Source organism: Myxocyprinus asiaticus, chromosome 41 (genome assembly GCF_019703515.2).
Source record: "Myxocyprinus asiaticus isolate MX2 ecotype Aquarium Trade chromosome 41, UBuf_Myxa_2, whole genome shotgun sequence".
Taxonomy (NCBI): domain Eukaryota; kingdom Metazoa; phylum Chordata; class Actinopteri; order Cypriniformes; family Catostomidae; genus Myxocyprinus; species Myxocyprinus asiaticus.
This window is the reverse complement of record NC_059384.1, coordinates 7,379,013-7,394,184: the sequence shown is the minus strand read 5'-3', so window position 1 is coordinate 7,394,184 and position 15,172 is coordinate 7,379,013. Positions and strand designations below refer to the sequence as shown.

General features: G+C 37.8%; 2 protein-coding genes and 2 pseudogenes across 2 annotated transcripts; 3 read left to right on the top strand and 1 right to left on the bottom strand.

Moving 5' to 3' along the window:
* The first annotated feature begins 104 nt into the window (after positions 1-104).
* LOC127431693 (putative uncharacterized protein encoded by LINC00614) lies at positions 105-881 on the top strand. The gene is made up of 4 exons (XM_051682218.1): positions 105-147; positions 240-390; positions 505-665; positions 772-881. Exons 1-4 carry the CDS (start codon positions 105-107, stop codon positions 879-881), a joined length of 465 nt encoding a protein of 154 aa, XP_051538178.1.
* A 1,029-nt stretch (positions 882-1,910) lies between these two features.
* Positions 1,911-4,731, top strand: LOC127431692 (uncharacterized; annotated as a pseudogene).
* A 127-nt stretch (positions 4,732-4,858) lies between these two features.
* Positions 4,859-7,348, top strand: LOC127431816 (uncharacterized; annotated as a pseudogene).
* A 141-nt stretch (positions 7,349-7,489) lies between these two features.
* On the bottom strand, positions 7,490-14,463 carry ptchd3a (patched domain containing 3a). The gene is made up of 4 exons (XM_051682353.1): positions 13,670-14,463; positions 12,267-12,388; positions 11,932-12,077; positions 7,490-10,024 (listed from the first exon to the last, which is right to left on the bottom strand). Exons 1-4 carry the CDS (start codon positions 14,399-14,401, stop codon positions 8,070-8,072), a joined length of 2,955 nt encoding a protein of 984 aa, XP_051538313.1. The 5' UTR covers positions 14,402-14,463; the 3' UTR covers positions 7,490-8,069.
* Between the last annotated feature and the right edge of the window lie 709 nt (positions 14,464-15,172).

Here is a 15,172-nt window from a genome sequence, read left to right as displayed (position 1 = left end):
AAGTGCTCAGAGATTCTTTGTATTTCATGTCCTTTGTTCTTTTATTTTTTTATGAAGAGTTTGTAAAATGACATGATTATTTGGAAAAGAAATGGACAAAATGGATGAGGATTGCCATCATTGGAATTGGGTGCAATTTCCCAGGAGGTAAAGTTCTAATGTTTGTACTCTTAAATATACTTGAAGCTATACTGTGTAAATGTGCATGAATCATCTTATCAATTATCTAATTTTTACAGGTGAGGGTGTTGATAATTTCTGGAAGGTTCTTGTGGAGGGCAGGAACTGTGTTGTTGAGATTCCAGATGAGAGGTTTGACACAGAGTGGTTTCATCCCGATGAGAGCAAAGTGGGAAAAACGCAGACTACAAAAGCTGCTCTCATTGATGGGTAAGAATCATCAGCTTATGACAAAGCATTTAAAGGATGTAATATTTGTTTTTGTTTTTTTTAAACTAAAGAACTATTACTGAAGAAAGTTAGTTTGTCTACCTTTTTCTACAGATTCAATGAGTATGATCACAAGATATTTGGCATCAGTGAGACTGAAGCTGATAACATGGACCCTCAGCAGAAATTGCTACTGCAGTGCATGTACCAAGCTTTAGAGGATGCTGGGATACCCTTGGAAAAAGTGAACGAAACCAGAACGGGAGTTTACATAGGTAATGCATCCAATATAAACAGTAGAGCAATTCACTTATGTTTATATATGTTTTGCTTTTGGTTATAGTTATGTCATATATTGTTTTTGGCTTGTTTTGGTTTCAGGACTTATGAACAGGGACTATGAGACACTTTTGAACAACAGCCCCAGCACAATAACCCACTATAATGGGACAGGAACAGCCATGATCATAGCCGCCAATAGAATTTCTTAAAGCTTCAACCTCACCGGACCATCCTTTGCAATTGACAGTGCATGTTCTTCATTCCTAGTCGCACTTCGCTCTGCCTGTCTGGCCATCAGACAAGGTTAAGTACAGTATGTAGGATGACATCAAAAAGTATTTGGATACTTAAACCACACTTGTGAATGTATGAATTTCATTGTATTGGATAAGAAAATGCCAAACTAATTGGCCTTTATTAAAAAAAAAAAAAAAAAAAAAAAAGATAGCACAAGCATATTTTTCAAGCAAAATATTTCACAAAAGAAATTTGTTTGGTTTTAAATGATAATGATAAATGATAAATGATTTTGTTCAGTATTAAGACAAAGTATTTCGACATTTTGTGAGACTTGTCCGACTTATTGGAACATGTCCATAGCTAATGTAAAGACCTACATGTGACCTCATACATCTACTTACAAGTACCTTGGAACCAGTGGGTTTATTAAAGTATTTGAAAAATTTGCAAAAGAAAAGTGTAAGTATGATACAGTAGTTGTGAGAATAGGTCTAGCATAGAGGAGATGCCCATAGTTTTGCAGGTGACATTTAGTTTGATATTTTCTTGTTTTTGTATATGCAATGAAATTTCATAGATTTCAATTGTGGTTTCAGTGTTCTAAATGTATTTTTTTTTTTTTTTTTGGAATACTGTATTTAAACTTTCTAGGTACTCACACTGTTAACCATCCATTTTATTAATCTCTAGCTGACTGTGAAATGGCTCTGTGTGGAGGAGTTGGCTGCATCCTTGAGCTTTGAGTCTTTGTGGCCCTCAGCAAGGCAAAAATGATCTCACCCAAGGGCACAAGCAAACACTTCTGCCGCTCTGAAGATGGCTATGGCAGAGGAGAGGGCTGCGATGTAGTTCTATTGAAACCTTTAAAAAAATAAATATTTTGAAGTTTTAAAAAGATTTGTCTGTACAGTAATATACAGCAAGTACTGCAGTAATATATTACTACTTTAGTTACGGTCTTTAAAAATTTTTTTTTTTTTTTTTTTTTAAGATGGTGAAATTTGTGTTCCCTTCAGGCTCTTGAGGATTTTGCTCATGTTTGGGGCATTGTCAGTAAGACTGCAGTAAACCAAGATGGTCACACAATCGCACCAATTACCAAACCCTCCATGACCCAGCAGGAGGCTCTCTTGTGCATGATCTACTCCTCTGAGAATTATCTTGGAAATGTCCAGTACGCAGAAGCTCATGGTACTGGAACACCAGCAGGAGATCCAGTTGAGGCAGGTAGTATCTCAAACATCATTGCGAAAGCAAGACCTTCAAGCTCAGGGCCTCTATATATTGGCTCATTTAAGAGTAACATTGGACATACAGTATCTGCAGCTGGGGTGGCAGGACTCATAAAGATTCTGTTGATGATGCAGCACGAAACCATTGTCCCCTATGTGTTCTACTCCACGGACAATTCCAGCATAGACACTAAAGCTCTCAATCTTAAAATCCCCTCCAGAGCTGAAAAATGTATTTACTCTGGCTCCAGGATAAGGATGGCTAGATTAAACAGCTTTGGGTTTGGTGGCACCAACTCTCATGCCATAATCAGAGGTAATGTGCATGCAGCAGTCTCTAACATCGACACTCTTTAGTCTCTAAAACTGTTTCCAACGTCTGCAGCCACAGATCAGTCTCTTCAGATGTGTTGAGATGACACGTACAAGAGGATTACTGAAGGTGACACAGTTGATCTTCAAGCTCTCGCTTATACATCTGCTTGCAAAAGAAGCCACAAGAGGCACACATTTTAGAAAGTCTTCGCTGCATCATCTCTGTCAGAGTTACAATTGCAACTCAAATCTAGCATGAACAAGATGTTAGCCCCAACAAAGCAAGACCTGAAGGTCGTGTTTGTATTTTGTGAGAATGGCGTTTCTTATAGGGGCATGTGTAAGCAGCTACTGAAAGAGGAGCCTGTCTTTAGGGACAAGGTCAAAGAGGTGGAAAACTACTTTAAGAAGTTCAAATGCACCAGTATTTCCCAAAAGATCACAAACAGCTATGACAATGAGGATTTCTCAAAACCAATCATTGTCCAGCCACTTCTCTTTGCAATTCAGGTTGCGATTGCTCACCTTCTTAAGCTCTGGGGAATCAGACCAGATTTTGCTTTTGGGCCCTCTGTGGGAGAGGTTGTTGCAGCTCATTTCTCTGGTCTTCTGTCTCTTGAGGATGCCATAAAGGTCATCTACTATCGTAGTGCCCCGCAAAGCAAAGTGACGGGTGGGAAGATGCTGGTCGTTGGTAACATAGCTGTCACAGACATCCTTGAAATTCTTCCAGCATATACAAGGAAGATTTGCCTAGCTGATGTGAACAGTCCAATGCCATGTGTGCTGTCAGGTGATGAAGCTGTTGACAAAGAAGCTGTTGACAATGTGCACCAAAAGCTTCAGTCTTCATTTAAAAGCAAGAACCTCATGTCTTGGATGTTCCTGCTGCCTACCAAAGCCATATGATGGAACCTATACTGGGCCAAATCGAAGACTGTATTGGATATTTAACTCCAAATGAAATGGAGTGTGAACTGTATTCCACAGTTACAGGAGAGATGTGTCATCAAGGGGACATTGTAACCGCCGAATACTGGGCACGAAATATCTGAAAGCCAGTTGCATTTGAACAAGCAATTAAGTCGCTGTCCAACAACAAGAAGAACATAGTCCTTGTGGAAAGTGGTCCAAGATGGGCTCTTCAGAGGAACATCATGGAGATCCTGGGAAATGACACCCTGGTGCTTCGCTCAGTGCAACCAGATAAAGATCACGAGACAGTGCTCACTGTGGTATCAAAACTGTTTGAGCTGGGAGTCAATGTGAACTGGGATGAGTTCTGCAAAGGGTTTGAAACAGAGCTCATCACTTTCCCTAGATATCAGTTCGAGTGTCTGAAGAATTAGGTATATTTTGAGGATGAAAGACAGGGAAACAAGACGGTCTTTCGCTGTTCACATCCAATTATATTTGACAGCAAAGTAGTCAAGTCTAACCTGTCAGTGGGTATAACCTTCTACTTTTGGGAACACAAGAAAATGATCTAGCCATCGCCCCAGAGGCGTTAAATGTTGAACTGGCCTCTTTCCTCATTACAGCTCACAACTGACTCTCATAGTTTGTTTGTTCTAACAAAGAACTGTCCTCACAAAATAACGCTAGAGACAACTACGTACAAAACCAATTTTCAAATACTGTCCTCCTCTGCCATGCATGCATCAGGAACCATTTGTCATGGAGGCAGACCGGCCGTCATTGAACAGCAATTCATTCTCCTGAACACTGTTTTGAGGAGATGCCCATCAGTCATTAAAAGCCAGGATGTATACAGCATTCTAAATGAGTTAGGATATGAGTATGGATCCAACTTCAAACGGCTGGGTGACATTCATTACGGACAGGAATTCAAGGAGGCTGTGACCAGTGTCAGTATTCCAGAGGGGTTACTAAACCATATGTATGAGTATTACTGACATACTGTGGTACTGGATTACATCTTACAAATGTCTGCAGTTTTAGCATGAGCCTCTAGCACTATCAGGCCCTGGTTTCCCTCTGCAATTGGTAGTATAGTTATATCTGCTCCTACTCAAAAAAAAAAAATTCTTGTTGCACATTAATCTGTTTTGAATACTATTCTGATGCTAGTGAAACTTTGTAATATGGCACTTTTCATACCACTGTCTCCTTAAGATGATTCGCTTATGTCTTCCTCTTTTGTAAGTCGCTTTGGATAAAAGCGTCTGCCAGATGAATAAATGTAAATGTAATGTAAATGTAAAAAGACATGTTCATGTACATGAGAATGATTAAAGAGAAGTCAGATTGCTTTGAGGTTTGTGGTTGTTTCACTGACAAAGATGGGCATGTGTTAATCGAGCTGAGAGATGTCAAGAGTTAATTTTCTGGGAAAACGTGCACAGATTAAAGAATCATGTTTCTCACAATCAGATGGTTGCCATTCATGCCAAGAGCAATTTTTCTGGCAGAATCAAGGCTTTGATTTTTGAGGACACCCTGGGAATAGCAATATCTGTACCTCCACCTGATTCAACACAAAGCTCAGCCTCAGTCCCACACGTGCAGTCCCTTTGCAGTACAGGAGACATGGATCTAGATGAGATTGTGTTTATCTGGGGCATTCAGAATATTAGTAATCTAAAAACGGAGGCCATTCTAGAGTATTTGGTAGACAACTGTGAACTTTACCATCAAGTTGTTTTGTCTTTGAAAAGCTGCAACGATCCCTACAGAGTGACAGGCCTATCAGCTTTGCCCTTTGAAAATTCAGTCGGCACTATTGAGGGGAAAAGCGTTGAGGTTCAGCTCAGTAAAATATGTGTCTGTTCATCAGACTATTTTCCAGTTGGTACCTCAGATCTCAAATTTGGTCAGACGATGTACTGGAACGAGCACACAACTCAGATCCACAGTCTCCTGGCACTCGACTTTAGTGGGACTGTTACAACTGTAGCAAAGGATGTCAGGAAACTTTAAGTGGGAGACACTGTTATCTGTTGTTACCCCATATGAGCAGTTTCCAAAGTTGTCCTCCCAGAAGCTGTTTATTTTAAAATAAAAAGAACCCCATTTCTAAAGGACGTTCCATGTGTTTCTTACATTTTCCTGATCTGGGAGATCTTGCAATGTGGATTACTCAAGACCAAACAACAGAAAGGTTTGGGCATCTTCTCCACAGTTCATGATTCAGCTCTTTTTAAGATATTGACACTCATAGCAAATACATCTGGCTGGAGTGTTTTCACAGAGACTGAGCTAGGTAGATAAGTCCAAAGCAGTGTCTTCTTTTTGTCATTCTCCCCCCATATTACCACTCACATTTGACAGAGATTGTCTGTGTTGCCAATGCAAATAACATTGTCTTAGTAAGTCAATTGGGAGCAACAGCATTCTGCATTAGATGCCATTCAGAGGGACAGTGAGAGTACTTGCTTCCAGACTCTTGAGATTTCTGAAATCTTCCAGAAATCTTGTCTTAAGGCATATGGAGTTCTTATACAGAAATGGCTAAAAGGAATGCACTTGCATAGATGATGGCCATTGATACAAAGCAGCATTTTTTCGACAGTATCCCCTGAAAGTATGTCTCAGTCTGTAGAGCATTCTGGTTGATACTTCAGTGCAAGAACTCTGGACTTGATAGTTCTGGGTAGTGATGAAAACCAAGAATAAGATGTCACCCATTCCCTTGCTTCCGAGACCAAAGCAGTTGTTTTCAAAGGCAGGTGTATACATAGTTTCAGGTGGGCTCTCTGGTTTGGGATTTGATACTTTTAGGTTTATTGCCCACAGGGGTGGTGTGTGCATTGCCACACTTTCAAGGAGTGCTCCATCTGAGAAGATACATGAAGACATAAGCACTCTGCAGAGGAGATATGGAGTAACAATTCTGGTGTTCCACAGTGCTGCTGCTGTTACATGATGGATTACTGGAAAGCCTTGACAGGTCTCTTTTCCTTGAAGTTATGTGACCCAAAGTCAGTGGTGCTTTGAATCTTCACCTTGCCACTCTACACAGCCCAACACTCGATTACTTTGTGTGCTATTCTTCATTCTCTTCCTTCATTGGTAATGCTGCACAAGCCAATTAGGCAGCACCTAATTCATTTCTGGACACTTTTTGTCACTACTGGTATAACACTGGACTTGCAGGACAGTTCATAAATTTGGGGCCACTTAAAATGGGCCTGCTACTGGACAAAGACAATTTTCAAAAATTCCTTGAAACAAAAGGACTTATGACAATGGATGTGTCCGAGATCCATGAAGATCTAGAGCACTGCCTACTGGCTAACAATCCCCAACAGGTGGTTTGCAAATTCAATTTTTGGAATCTAAAGAACCATGTTCTTTCTCAGAATGCATTTCTAAAGTTTCGCCTATCAGCTTTAGTGGAGGAAGGACTGAAAAACAAGATTGTGGTTGGCTCCAGGATAGATTTTCAGTCATCAGTGGATGATTTTGTAAAAAGGATTCTGACTGAAATTTGCAGTGTAGATACTGATGATCTTAGTGATAAAACTGCCCTTACTGTAATAGGAATGGACTCGGTTTTGGCCATGAAGATACAAAATCGCTTGTTTCAAGAGTTAAGGGTGAATATCCCTCTTGTTGCTAGAGATCCAAGCAGTACACTGACTGCACTCATAAAACAGAGTACTAGTGAGGATTGTGAGCTAGATGTGAACATTTATAGCTTATAAACATTGCCACCATATAATTTTCCTCTTTATAACAACTTACTGTATATTATTTTACATAGTCCAGAGTAATGTGTCTAATGTGTAAAATTTTCCTGAAATGTTTGTAAACAAAATCTGACTTGATTTTATTTTTTGAGGACGCTTGTTTTATTGTGTTTAGCTGAACATCTTAGAAACTGCTGTTTTGCTGAATTGTTGCGAGTTTGATTACAGTAATGAAGTAACCACAAATTTTGGTTTTAAATGTAAACTATTAAAAAGAAACTATTAAACTAATTTGTGTTTAGTGAAGTTTGTAGTAAACCTTTACACCAAGAACAATCCATAAAACACTTTGTACAAAATGGTTACTTATGTGCTTTTAATTAGCTTATTATTTCACAAAAATGAAAGAAAACAACATAATTCTACATTTTATACATAATAGAAATATTCACATATCTTGCAAAAATAACAATCATTGAAATACTTTCTGAAAGACTGTTATTACTCAAAATGTGTACATTGCTTATATGTGTGATGAAGAATCTTGTGAATGTATTTTAAAAAAAAAAGTTTTGCTCTTTTTACATTTTTTGTTTCATAGTTTCGCTGATGTTACTTATTATGTGTCTTCTTGGGTCACTAAATTCTAAAACTGTGTGTGAATATGTACTATTTATATAACCATACACAGCATTTTACTGCTGCCTGCACACATTTAATAATAGTGACTAAATATAAGATTTTATTATATGGCCACTTTTTTAAATTACAGTAAATTTCAGTGGCCTAGGTGTATTTTTGTAAAAATATTACAAAAAATGACTTGTATATAACGTGAAACCAATAGTTTGTGTAATATATATTGTGATTTACTGTAGGTTTACACTAATTTAAACATACAAAAAATGGTACACAAACAAAGAGAATGCATCTGGAAAGAAAATTAAGGATACAGATTTCATAAAACGGCCACATCAGAACAGTTAAGAGTGGGAACATTTGAATCTTGAATGTGGTTGCAATTTCCTAAAACACAATTTTGATCTTCAGAGCCCTGTTCTGAGTGAGAGTTGACTTTTAACAATGCATCATCAGAGGGTGTATACATGTGCACTTCATAGGTTTGACTGTCCACTCTGAACATTGGGATAGTGCTTGCCATGCACATGTGATTCTCAGGAACGTGCTGGTTATTGCCAGTAATCATCCAAATGCAGGGCTGAGAATAACATGTTCGGTGGTTGTCGGGCTGAAAAGTGTGATTGTCATAAATTTTCTTCTCTTTCAGCTCACTATCTTTTATCTGCGCTTGAATAATATTGGTATGGCTGTTCTTCATGACTTGCTCCTCTGGGCCTTCCTTATTCTTACCACTGATTTTAGCAGGAGTTCCACTACATATATCAAAGAAGGTCAGAAAAACTGGTATAAAAGTTATGCCATGGATGAGACCAAAGAAGATCACCAGGAACATGATTTTGAAGAAAGTTCTAAAGATGTAGTTCTTCGATGCAGACAACACTACCACCCCTAGAATAGTGGACACAGCTCCTTGCAGAATGGGATAACCTAAATAAAACAGGGCTTCCACTGCCTTTTCGTTTGCACTGGGCTTCTTATTTGAGACAAAGGCGTAGGATATATGAGCAGAGAAGTCTACAGAAAAACCAATGCAGACAACAAGGATGATCATGGAGATGGTGTCTAAATTAACATCCCATAAAGCCATGAACCCAGTGACACCCACAATGACAGATGCAATAGAAAATGTCACCCAAAGAGAGCAGAGAGGGTTTGGGATGAGCAGGAGAGAGATAAGCAACATTACGGCTGTTGTCACAGCAATGTTCTGGATGGTATTGGTTACTATTACAGCATACTGGTCATGGTAGATGAAGGCAGGGTGGTACACCAGCAAGGGCACTGGGCACCTTTCTGCGGTGTCTCTCAGTTTATTCAACATGTTCATCTCATCGAGGGCTGTGGAGATATTTACAGTCTGTATGAAAAACCGAGACGCGTGGATGGAGTTGTTGGTGAAATTGACATCCTGTTTAAAATCTGAATAGAATCTGAGAAATGTTCCCAAATGATCTTTAAAAACATGTTCAGTGCTCAAATTCAGTTTGGTGTGATACCCATAGTACTTGTATGATTTCATCCAAGAAGTAAATATGTCCTTTTCAATGAATGACAAATTTTTGAAATCCTCAATGCAAGTTTCAAGATCCGACATGTACTTTTCATCCCAATATGGAAATTCTTGTCGAATCACGACCATGATATTAGGGCCGTATTCAGAGAAATATGCCTTCTCATTGTCGTAGTATTTCACCACATAAGAATCATCCGCTGCCAAATTTCGCAGATCAATTCCTTCCTGAATCTGGAAGCAACCATAAATGCTAATTGTCAAATAGATACAATAGAACAGAATCACAAACACCTTGGTCCATGATTTTGTCAGGAAAGGGCCGTAGTATTTTTTAAAAAAGTGATTCATGGGTTGTACCTCCTCTTTGCCAGTGTGGCGGTCATATGCTCCACCCACGCAACATAGTTCATACCATTTTGACTGACCCACAGGGCACTCATCTGGTACCTCCTTGCAGGTCAGCCAATGCTTATTGCTGTTCTCGCGCCTTCCGTTGAGAACCAGGAATGCTCCGAAAAATGTGATGCTGTAGAAGTAGCAGAACAGGATGGAGGTGCTGGTGTACAAGCAAAAGGACCGAACGGAGCGAAATGGCGTCATGAGGCCGATGTAGAACGCAAGTACGTCCGTGAGCGTGGTGATGGTTATTGAGATGGCAGCTTCTTTGTATGTGTTCGCCAGGCGAGTCTCTACTCGATCGTGTACATTCGTCTGCTGCCAACAGGAGATGAGAATGAACATGTCATCCACTCCGATTCCTATTGTAAAACACAAGAAAACGATATTTCACTTTGGAGTGACTATAGGTGACATGTTTTCAACATCGATATTTTAGGTTGAAATATGAGATATGTATTTATTAGATAGTGTAATTCTTGATTCAAATAGGTCAATTGCCACTTTCTGCAGTCAAATATTTTTGTATAATGATCACTAAACTATACAATTGACCAATGTCCCTGGGAACCAATTTCCTACACTAAGCTTCACATCTTTCATAGCAGTCCACTTTATCTTCTCACATAATAAAATAATTAAATCAATATATCAATTTATTTATTTGCTAAGCAGCCTTATAATAAGTGGGATAAATGTACAATCAGCCAGTCATTAAATCCAAACTAAAATGTTTCAGGGTGATATAAGACCTGATCGCGCTGTCTGGGTTTATTTTGCTATAATAACTGACTAACTGTTCATTATTATCCCTTACAAAAAGGAAAGTGAATATTTTATGTTCTATGACTGGTCACCATTTTAATCGCATTTTAGTTTTTTTGCTGTTTACTAAAAATGCATTTTTAAAAGTAGGGTACTACGAGGCTAAAGGCATACCATAAGGAAAATGTTTTGTTTTTTTCTGGTTTGACACTTGGGATAAAAGGCCCCCACATATGGGGTAAATGGTCCCCAAGAGTTTTTAAAGTGATATCGTGCAAATATAGGGACAAAAGTTATAGGGCAAAATTTGTCAACTTAGGCCAATACTTTTTCAGAAAAGAGTTAACTATTTTGTTAATTTAAATTACATTTCGCATTTCGTAACGTCTCCAGTATTCTATTAACAAATTAATCTCCATTGTAATTGGATCAGTCAATGTGAGCCAACTGCAAACATATTTCATAACAAATCTATTTACCCTACTTAAGCATTTAGCCCCTGCCAAAGGGGGGATTTTTTTTTTTACCCCAAACACTATGCTTTCACTTATTGGACAGTTATTAAAAAACCTTTAATTTAATCACCTTGAACAAAACTGAAAATTATAGATAAGTATTTTGTCTAAAAAATAAATGTGATCATTTCAGGGATTCTCATTAACTTCATAAATTTGCAACATTATACAAATTGTTAAATGTTAGATCAAATAACCTCAAAATCAGATTTTAGACCTCGCAAGCAATGATCTCATAGACCAGGAATATTTTGCAGTGTAAAGTGACAAACAGGTATTAAAGGAATATTCCAGGTTCAATTCAAGTTAAGCTCAATCGGCAGCATTTGTGGCATTATATTGATTACCTCAAAAATTAATTTTGACTTGCCCCTCCTTTTATTTAAAAAAGCAAGAATCTGGGTTAGTGTGATAAAATCATTTACTAACCTTTTCTGTGTAAAGTTACAGCCAATTGTACAACTTTGTTGCCATGACAATGTTATTTAAACAACCCCTAAAATGACTAGAAATTCTGATTTAAACAACTTTACAGCTCAAATAACACATGATAAGCTTCACATTTCTGCCTTTAAACCCTCCGAAAATTGGCCCAATTCACGTAAGTGCCTAACTGTAAATTCAAATTTTTTTTTTTTTAAAGAAAAGGATGGACACGTTATGCCACAAATGCTGTCAATTGAGCTCAACTTGTATTGAATATTCCTCTAAGGAAAGTACTGTGGTAGTTTTTGATGCTGTTTAGTGTTTTGGAAGAAAATAAAATCAAAAGTGCTTTTTACCCCGGGAGGCCTTTAGCCCCGTTGTACCTTACAAATATTCCATGTAGTCTCACAATTAACACAAGGTCAAATAAACTGCATGTATAAATATTTTGCGAGAATTAAAATAGTTTAAAATATAGCATGTCACACTTCAGGACACTGCTGTTTTTGAAATGTCATGCCAGCTACCCTTTATACATTTAAACAGTACAGTGATGTTGATACCTAATATCAAGAATGGAGAGTTAGCTACTGTCATGACAAACGGGACTCCAATGTGCAACATCATCCCAAAAGAGGATAGGACAGCCAGTCCAGCAGAGAACACCCCAAATGTAGCCACCCACACTTTGTTCCTCACACAATCAAACCTGCAAACCAGACAAAATACAGTATTTACTAACTCAAAGTCTTAATTAATACAGTGAAAAATGCCTAATGTAAAAGCAAAACCAGCTGGACAACATCCCAGGGAACACACATAAAGTAAATAAAATAAATGCACTGTAAATTGCAATGGATTAAACTAATAAATGTGAACAAAATAACTGTTAGCATACCTCAAACAAGAGAGAATGGAAAATGCAATGGCAATTACATATGTGATCGAGAAGAGAGGAATCACATCCTTTGTGTTTGCCTCAAATTCCACCTGTCTTGATAAAGATGTGGAATGGGTCACCTGAGAATGCAAAATCATCATGACCTCATGAGTACAGTGACATCACCAGAACAATTCCCTCAAACTTTTTTTAAATCACACACCTTCAATGCAAACAGAAGATATTATAACTCGACTCAGTACTGAATGAACCACTCACCTGCAGTTACTGCGTTAGATGTAAACATAAAGTGAACATACTAATAAAGGTGTGATTTAATTGCTAAATAGTTATTATTCCAACAGCCTTTGACTTCCAACAGCCATCGAAGGCTATAAAGGATACAGTGGCCACAAAAAAGATTTAGACGCTTAAAGGGTTCAATACAAGTTAAGCTCAATCAACAGCTTTTGTGGCATAATGTTGATTACCACAAAAAAAAAAAAAAAAAAAAATTTTTTTGGTTTAGCATGTTGTGGTTACGTATCAAGACACTGGGACTATGCGCAGAAATAATTTGAACATTTATATACGCTTTTATGTCACATTCAAACATATAAATTGTAGCTTTAAAGTAATATTCTGGGTTCAATACAAGTTAAGCTCAATCGACAGCATTGGTGGCATAATGTTGATTACTACAAAATTTACATTTGACTCATTCCTCCTTTTCTTTAAAAAGAGCAAAAATCAAGGTTACAGTGAGGCACTTACAATGGAAGTCAATGGGGCCAATCTTTGGAGCATTTAAAGGCAGAAATGTGAAGCTTATCATTTTCTAAAAGCACTTACATTAATGCTTTTGTTAAAACTGTATATAACGGTGTATAATTTGAGCTTTAAATCATCGCTTTAACAGTAGTTTAAAGGTTTTAATGTTTATGATGTTATATCGTCATGGCAACGAAGTTGTAAAATTGGATATAACTTTTCACAGAAAAGGTTAGTAAGCGATTTTATCACACTAAAATCATGTTAACACGCAGATTGTTTACGTCTTGTGGCTATACTTTAGAAACAGTGAGTGTTTTAACGTTTACGGGTTGGCCCCATTGACTTCCATTGTAAGTGCCTCACTGGAACCCAGATTTTTTGCTTTTAAAGAATAGGAGGGACAAGTCAAATGTAATGTTTTTAGTAATCAACATTATGCCACCAGTGCTGTCGATTGAGCTTAACTTGTATTGAACCCAGAATATTCCTTTAAAGCTTACAATTAATATGTATAAATGTGACGTAAAAGTGTATAAACATTTTTTACATTATTTTTGCGCATAGTCCCAGTGTCTTGATATGTAACCATAACACGCTAAACCAAAAATAAAAGTTCTGAAGCAGTGAACAAATAAATGATCACCTACCTTTATAAAGTTTAGTGATAAATTAGAGGGGAAAACTTTAAGGTATTCATTCAGCCACAAATCTGTTCTGGAACGATTATCCTCCTTTAGAAAATACAACAGGCGAACTGCTTTGGCACTTTGGACAACAGAGGAATTTAGATTCACCCCACCGACAGAATAGCCCAGGAAAATGTACGAGAATCCAAAACGAAAGAACGGAAAAGTGAGCTCGGTCATTTCCAGTGTTTTCCCATAATATTTGTAAATGTCCAATATCTTATTAGGTATGCATTTCTTGTACCTTCTCGCGCAAAGTCCCTCAAAAGTGAGCACCTCGTGACCCATGGACGCGTTCAGCTCCCTGACTTTTCTGTCTAAAGAGACAATCTCCTGAAATGCAGCATCCGTGAGGATGTTGGACGATCTGGACACCGCGATGAAGGATGCGTAAACTCCATCCGTGTAGAGTCTCTGGTTGGAGAACACCGAGTCGTTCTGCGGGAAGTTCTGCTGCACAAACAGCCTCTCCAGTTTGGCAGGACCGTTCACAGGTGTGAACTGATCCTCAATGTCATTGGCCTCGCGGTCTTCTAAGAAATAAAATCCACTCCCCAGCACCGCTGAGATGAATAGAGGAGAAACGAAGAACCACCACGGATAAGTTCCCACAAACCGGCCGAACTTCTGGAAGCAGATGGAGATCGGCCTCTCCACGCAGTCTGTGGTGCATCCAGCCATGTTCACCGGCATTTTGAGAGATTAAAAGAAGAAAAAGTTTCAGAAAGTTTCTGTTCTAAACTAATTAAAGGGGATGCAGAGCCTAGTTCCTCTATATCCTGATGATGTTTGAAGCAATTCAAGTTCTATCCATCTATCTAAACTACTAAACTTAGTAATTAAAAGTCGATTTTGACTGAGCTTGGGATTCATAACGCACACGGGCTACTTTAATATCCTGACGCATTTTTGCGTGTAAATCTGCAGATAAGAAGCCGAGAGCGACCACTCACGGACACATGCGGCAAAAGAGGCAAAAATGATATTTATTTAGACTTTATTTATGCTGAGTAGTTTCAATCACCTTGGTAAAACCTAATATAATAGGTATATTGTAGCTATAATAACTAATAAATAGCCTATAAATAATTAAAATAACAAATGATCATTGAATACAAACATTAGGGTACAGAATTGGTCATGTACAATAAAATATAAATAGGCCTACACAGGATTCCCAGATCATGGAAAAGTTGGGGAGTAACGAAATACATGTAACGGGATTACTTATTTAAAATACAAAATATAAGTAACTGTATTCCACTACAGTTACAATTTAAATCATTGGTAATTAGAATACAGTCACATTCAAAATGTATTTTGATTACTGAAGAGATTACTTTGCATTTTATTGTCATATGTTTAATTTAATATTTATTCCTTTTAGATGGAAAACATTTAAACGATGCGATCCAAAGTGCATTTGAACAGCGGTGAAACACTTTCTTATGATGTGTTACATTC

What these genes read in the sequence shown, in the direction of transcription:
- LOC127431693 (XM_051682218.1), top strand. Translation starts at nt 105, where the DNA reads ATGAGGATTGCCATCATTGGAATTGGGTGCAATTTCCCAGGAG. An exon ending in TGGGTGCAATTTCCCAGGAG is followed by an intron (nt 148 to 239) that starts GTAAAGTTCTAA and finishes TAATTTTTACAG; the next exon opens with GTGAGGGTGTTGATAATTTC. An exon ending in AAAGCTGCTCTCATTGATGG is followed by an intron (nt 391 to 504) that starts GTAAGAATCATC and finishes CTTTTTCTACAG; the next exon opens with ATTCAATGAGTATGATCACA.
- ptchd3a (XM_051682353.1), bottom strand. Translation starts at nt 14,401, where the DNA reads ATGCCGGTGAACATGGCTGGATGCACCACAGACTGCGTGGAGAGGCCG. An exon ending in TCCATTCTCTCTTGTTTGAG is followed by an intron (nt 12,078 to 12,266) that starts GTATGCTAACAG and finishes TCTGGTTTGCAG; the next exon opens with GTTTGATTGTGTGAGGAACA. An exon ending in CTCTCCATTCTTGATATTAG is followed by an intron (nt 10,025 to 11,931) that starts GTATCAACATCA and finishes GTTTTACAATAG; the next exon opens with GAATCGGAGTGGATGACATG.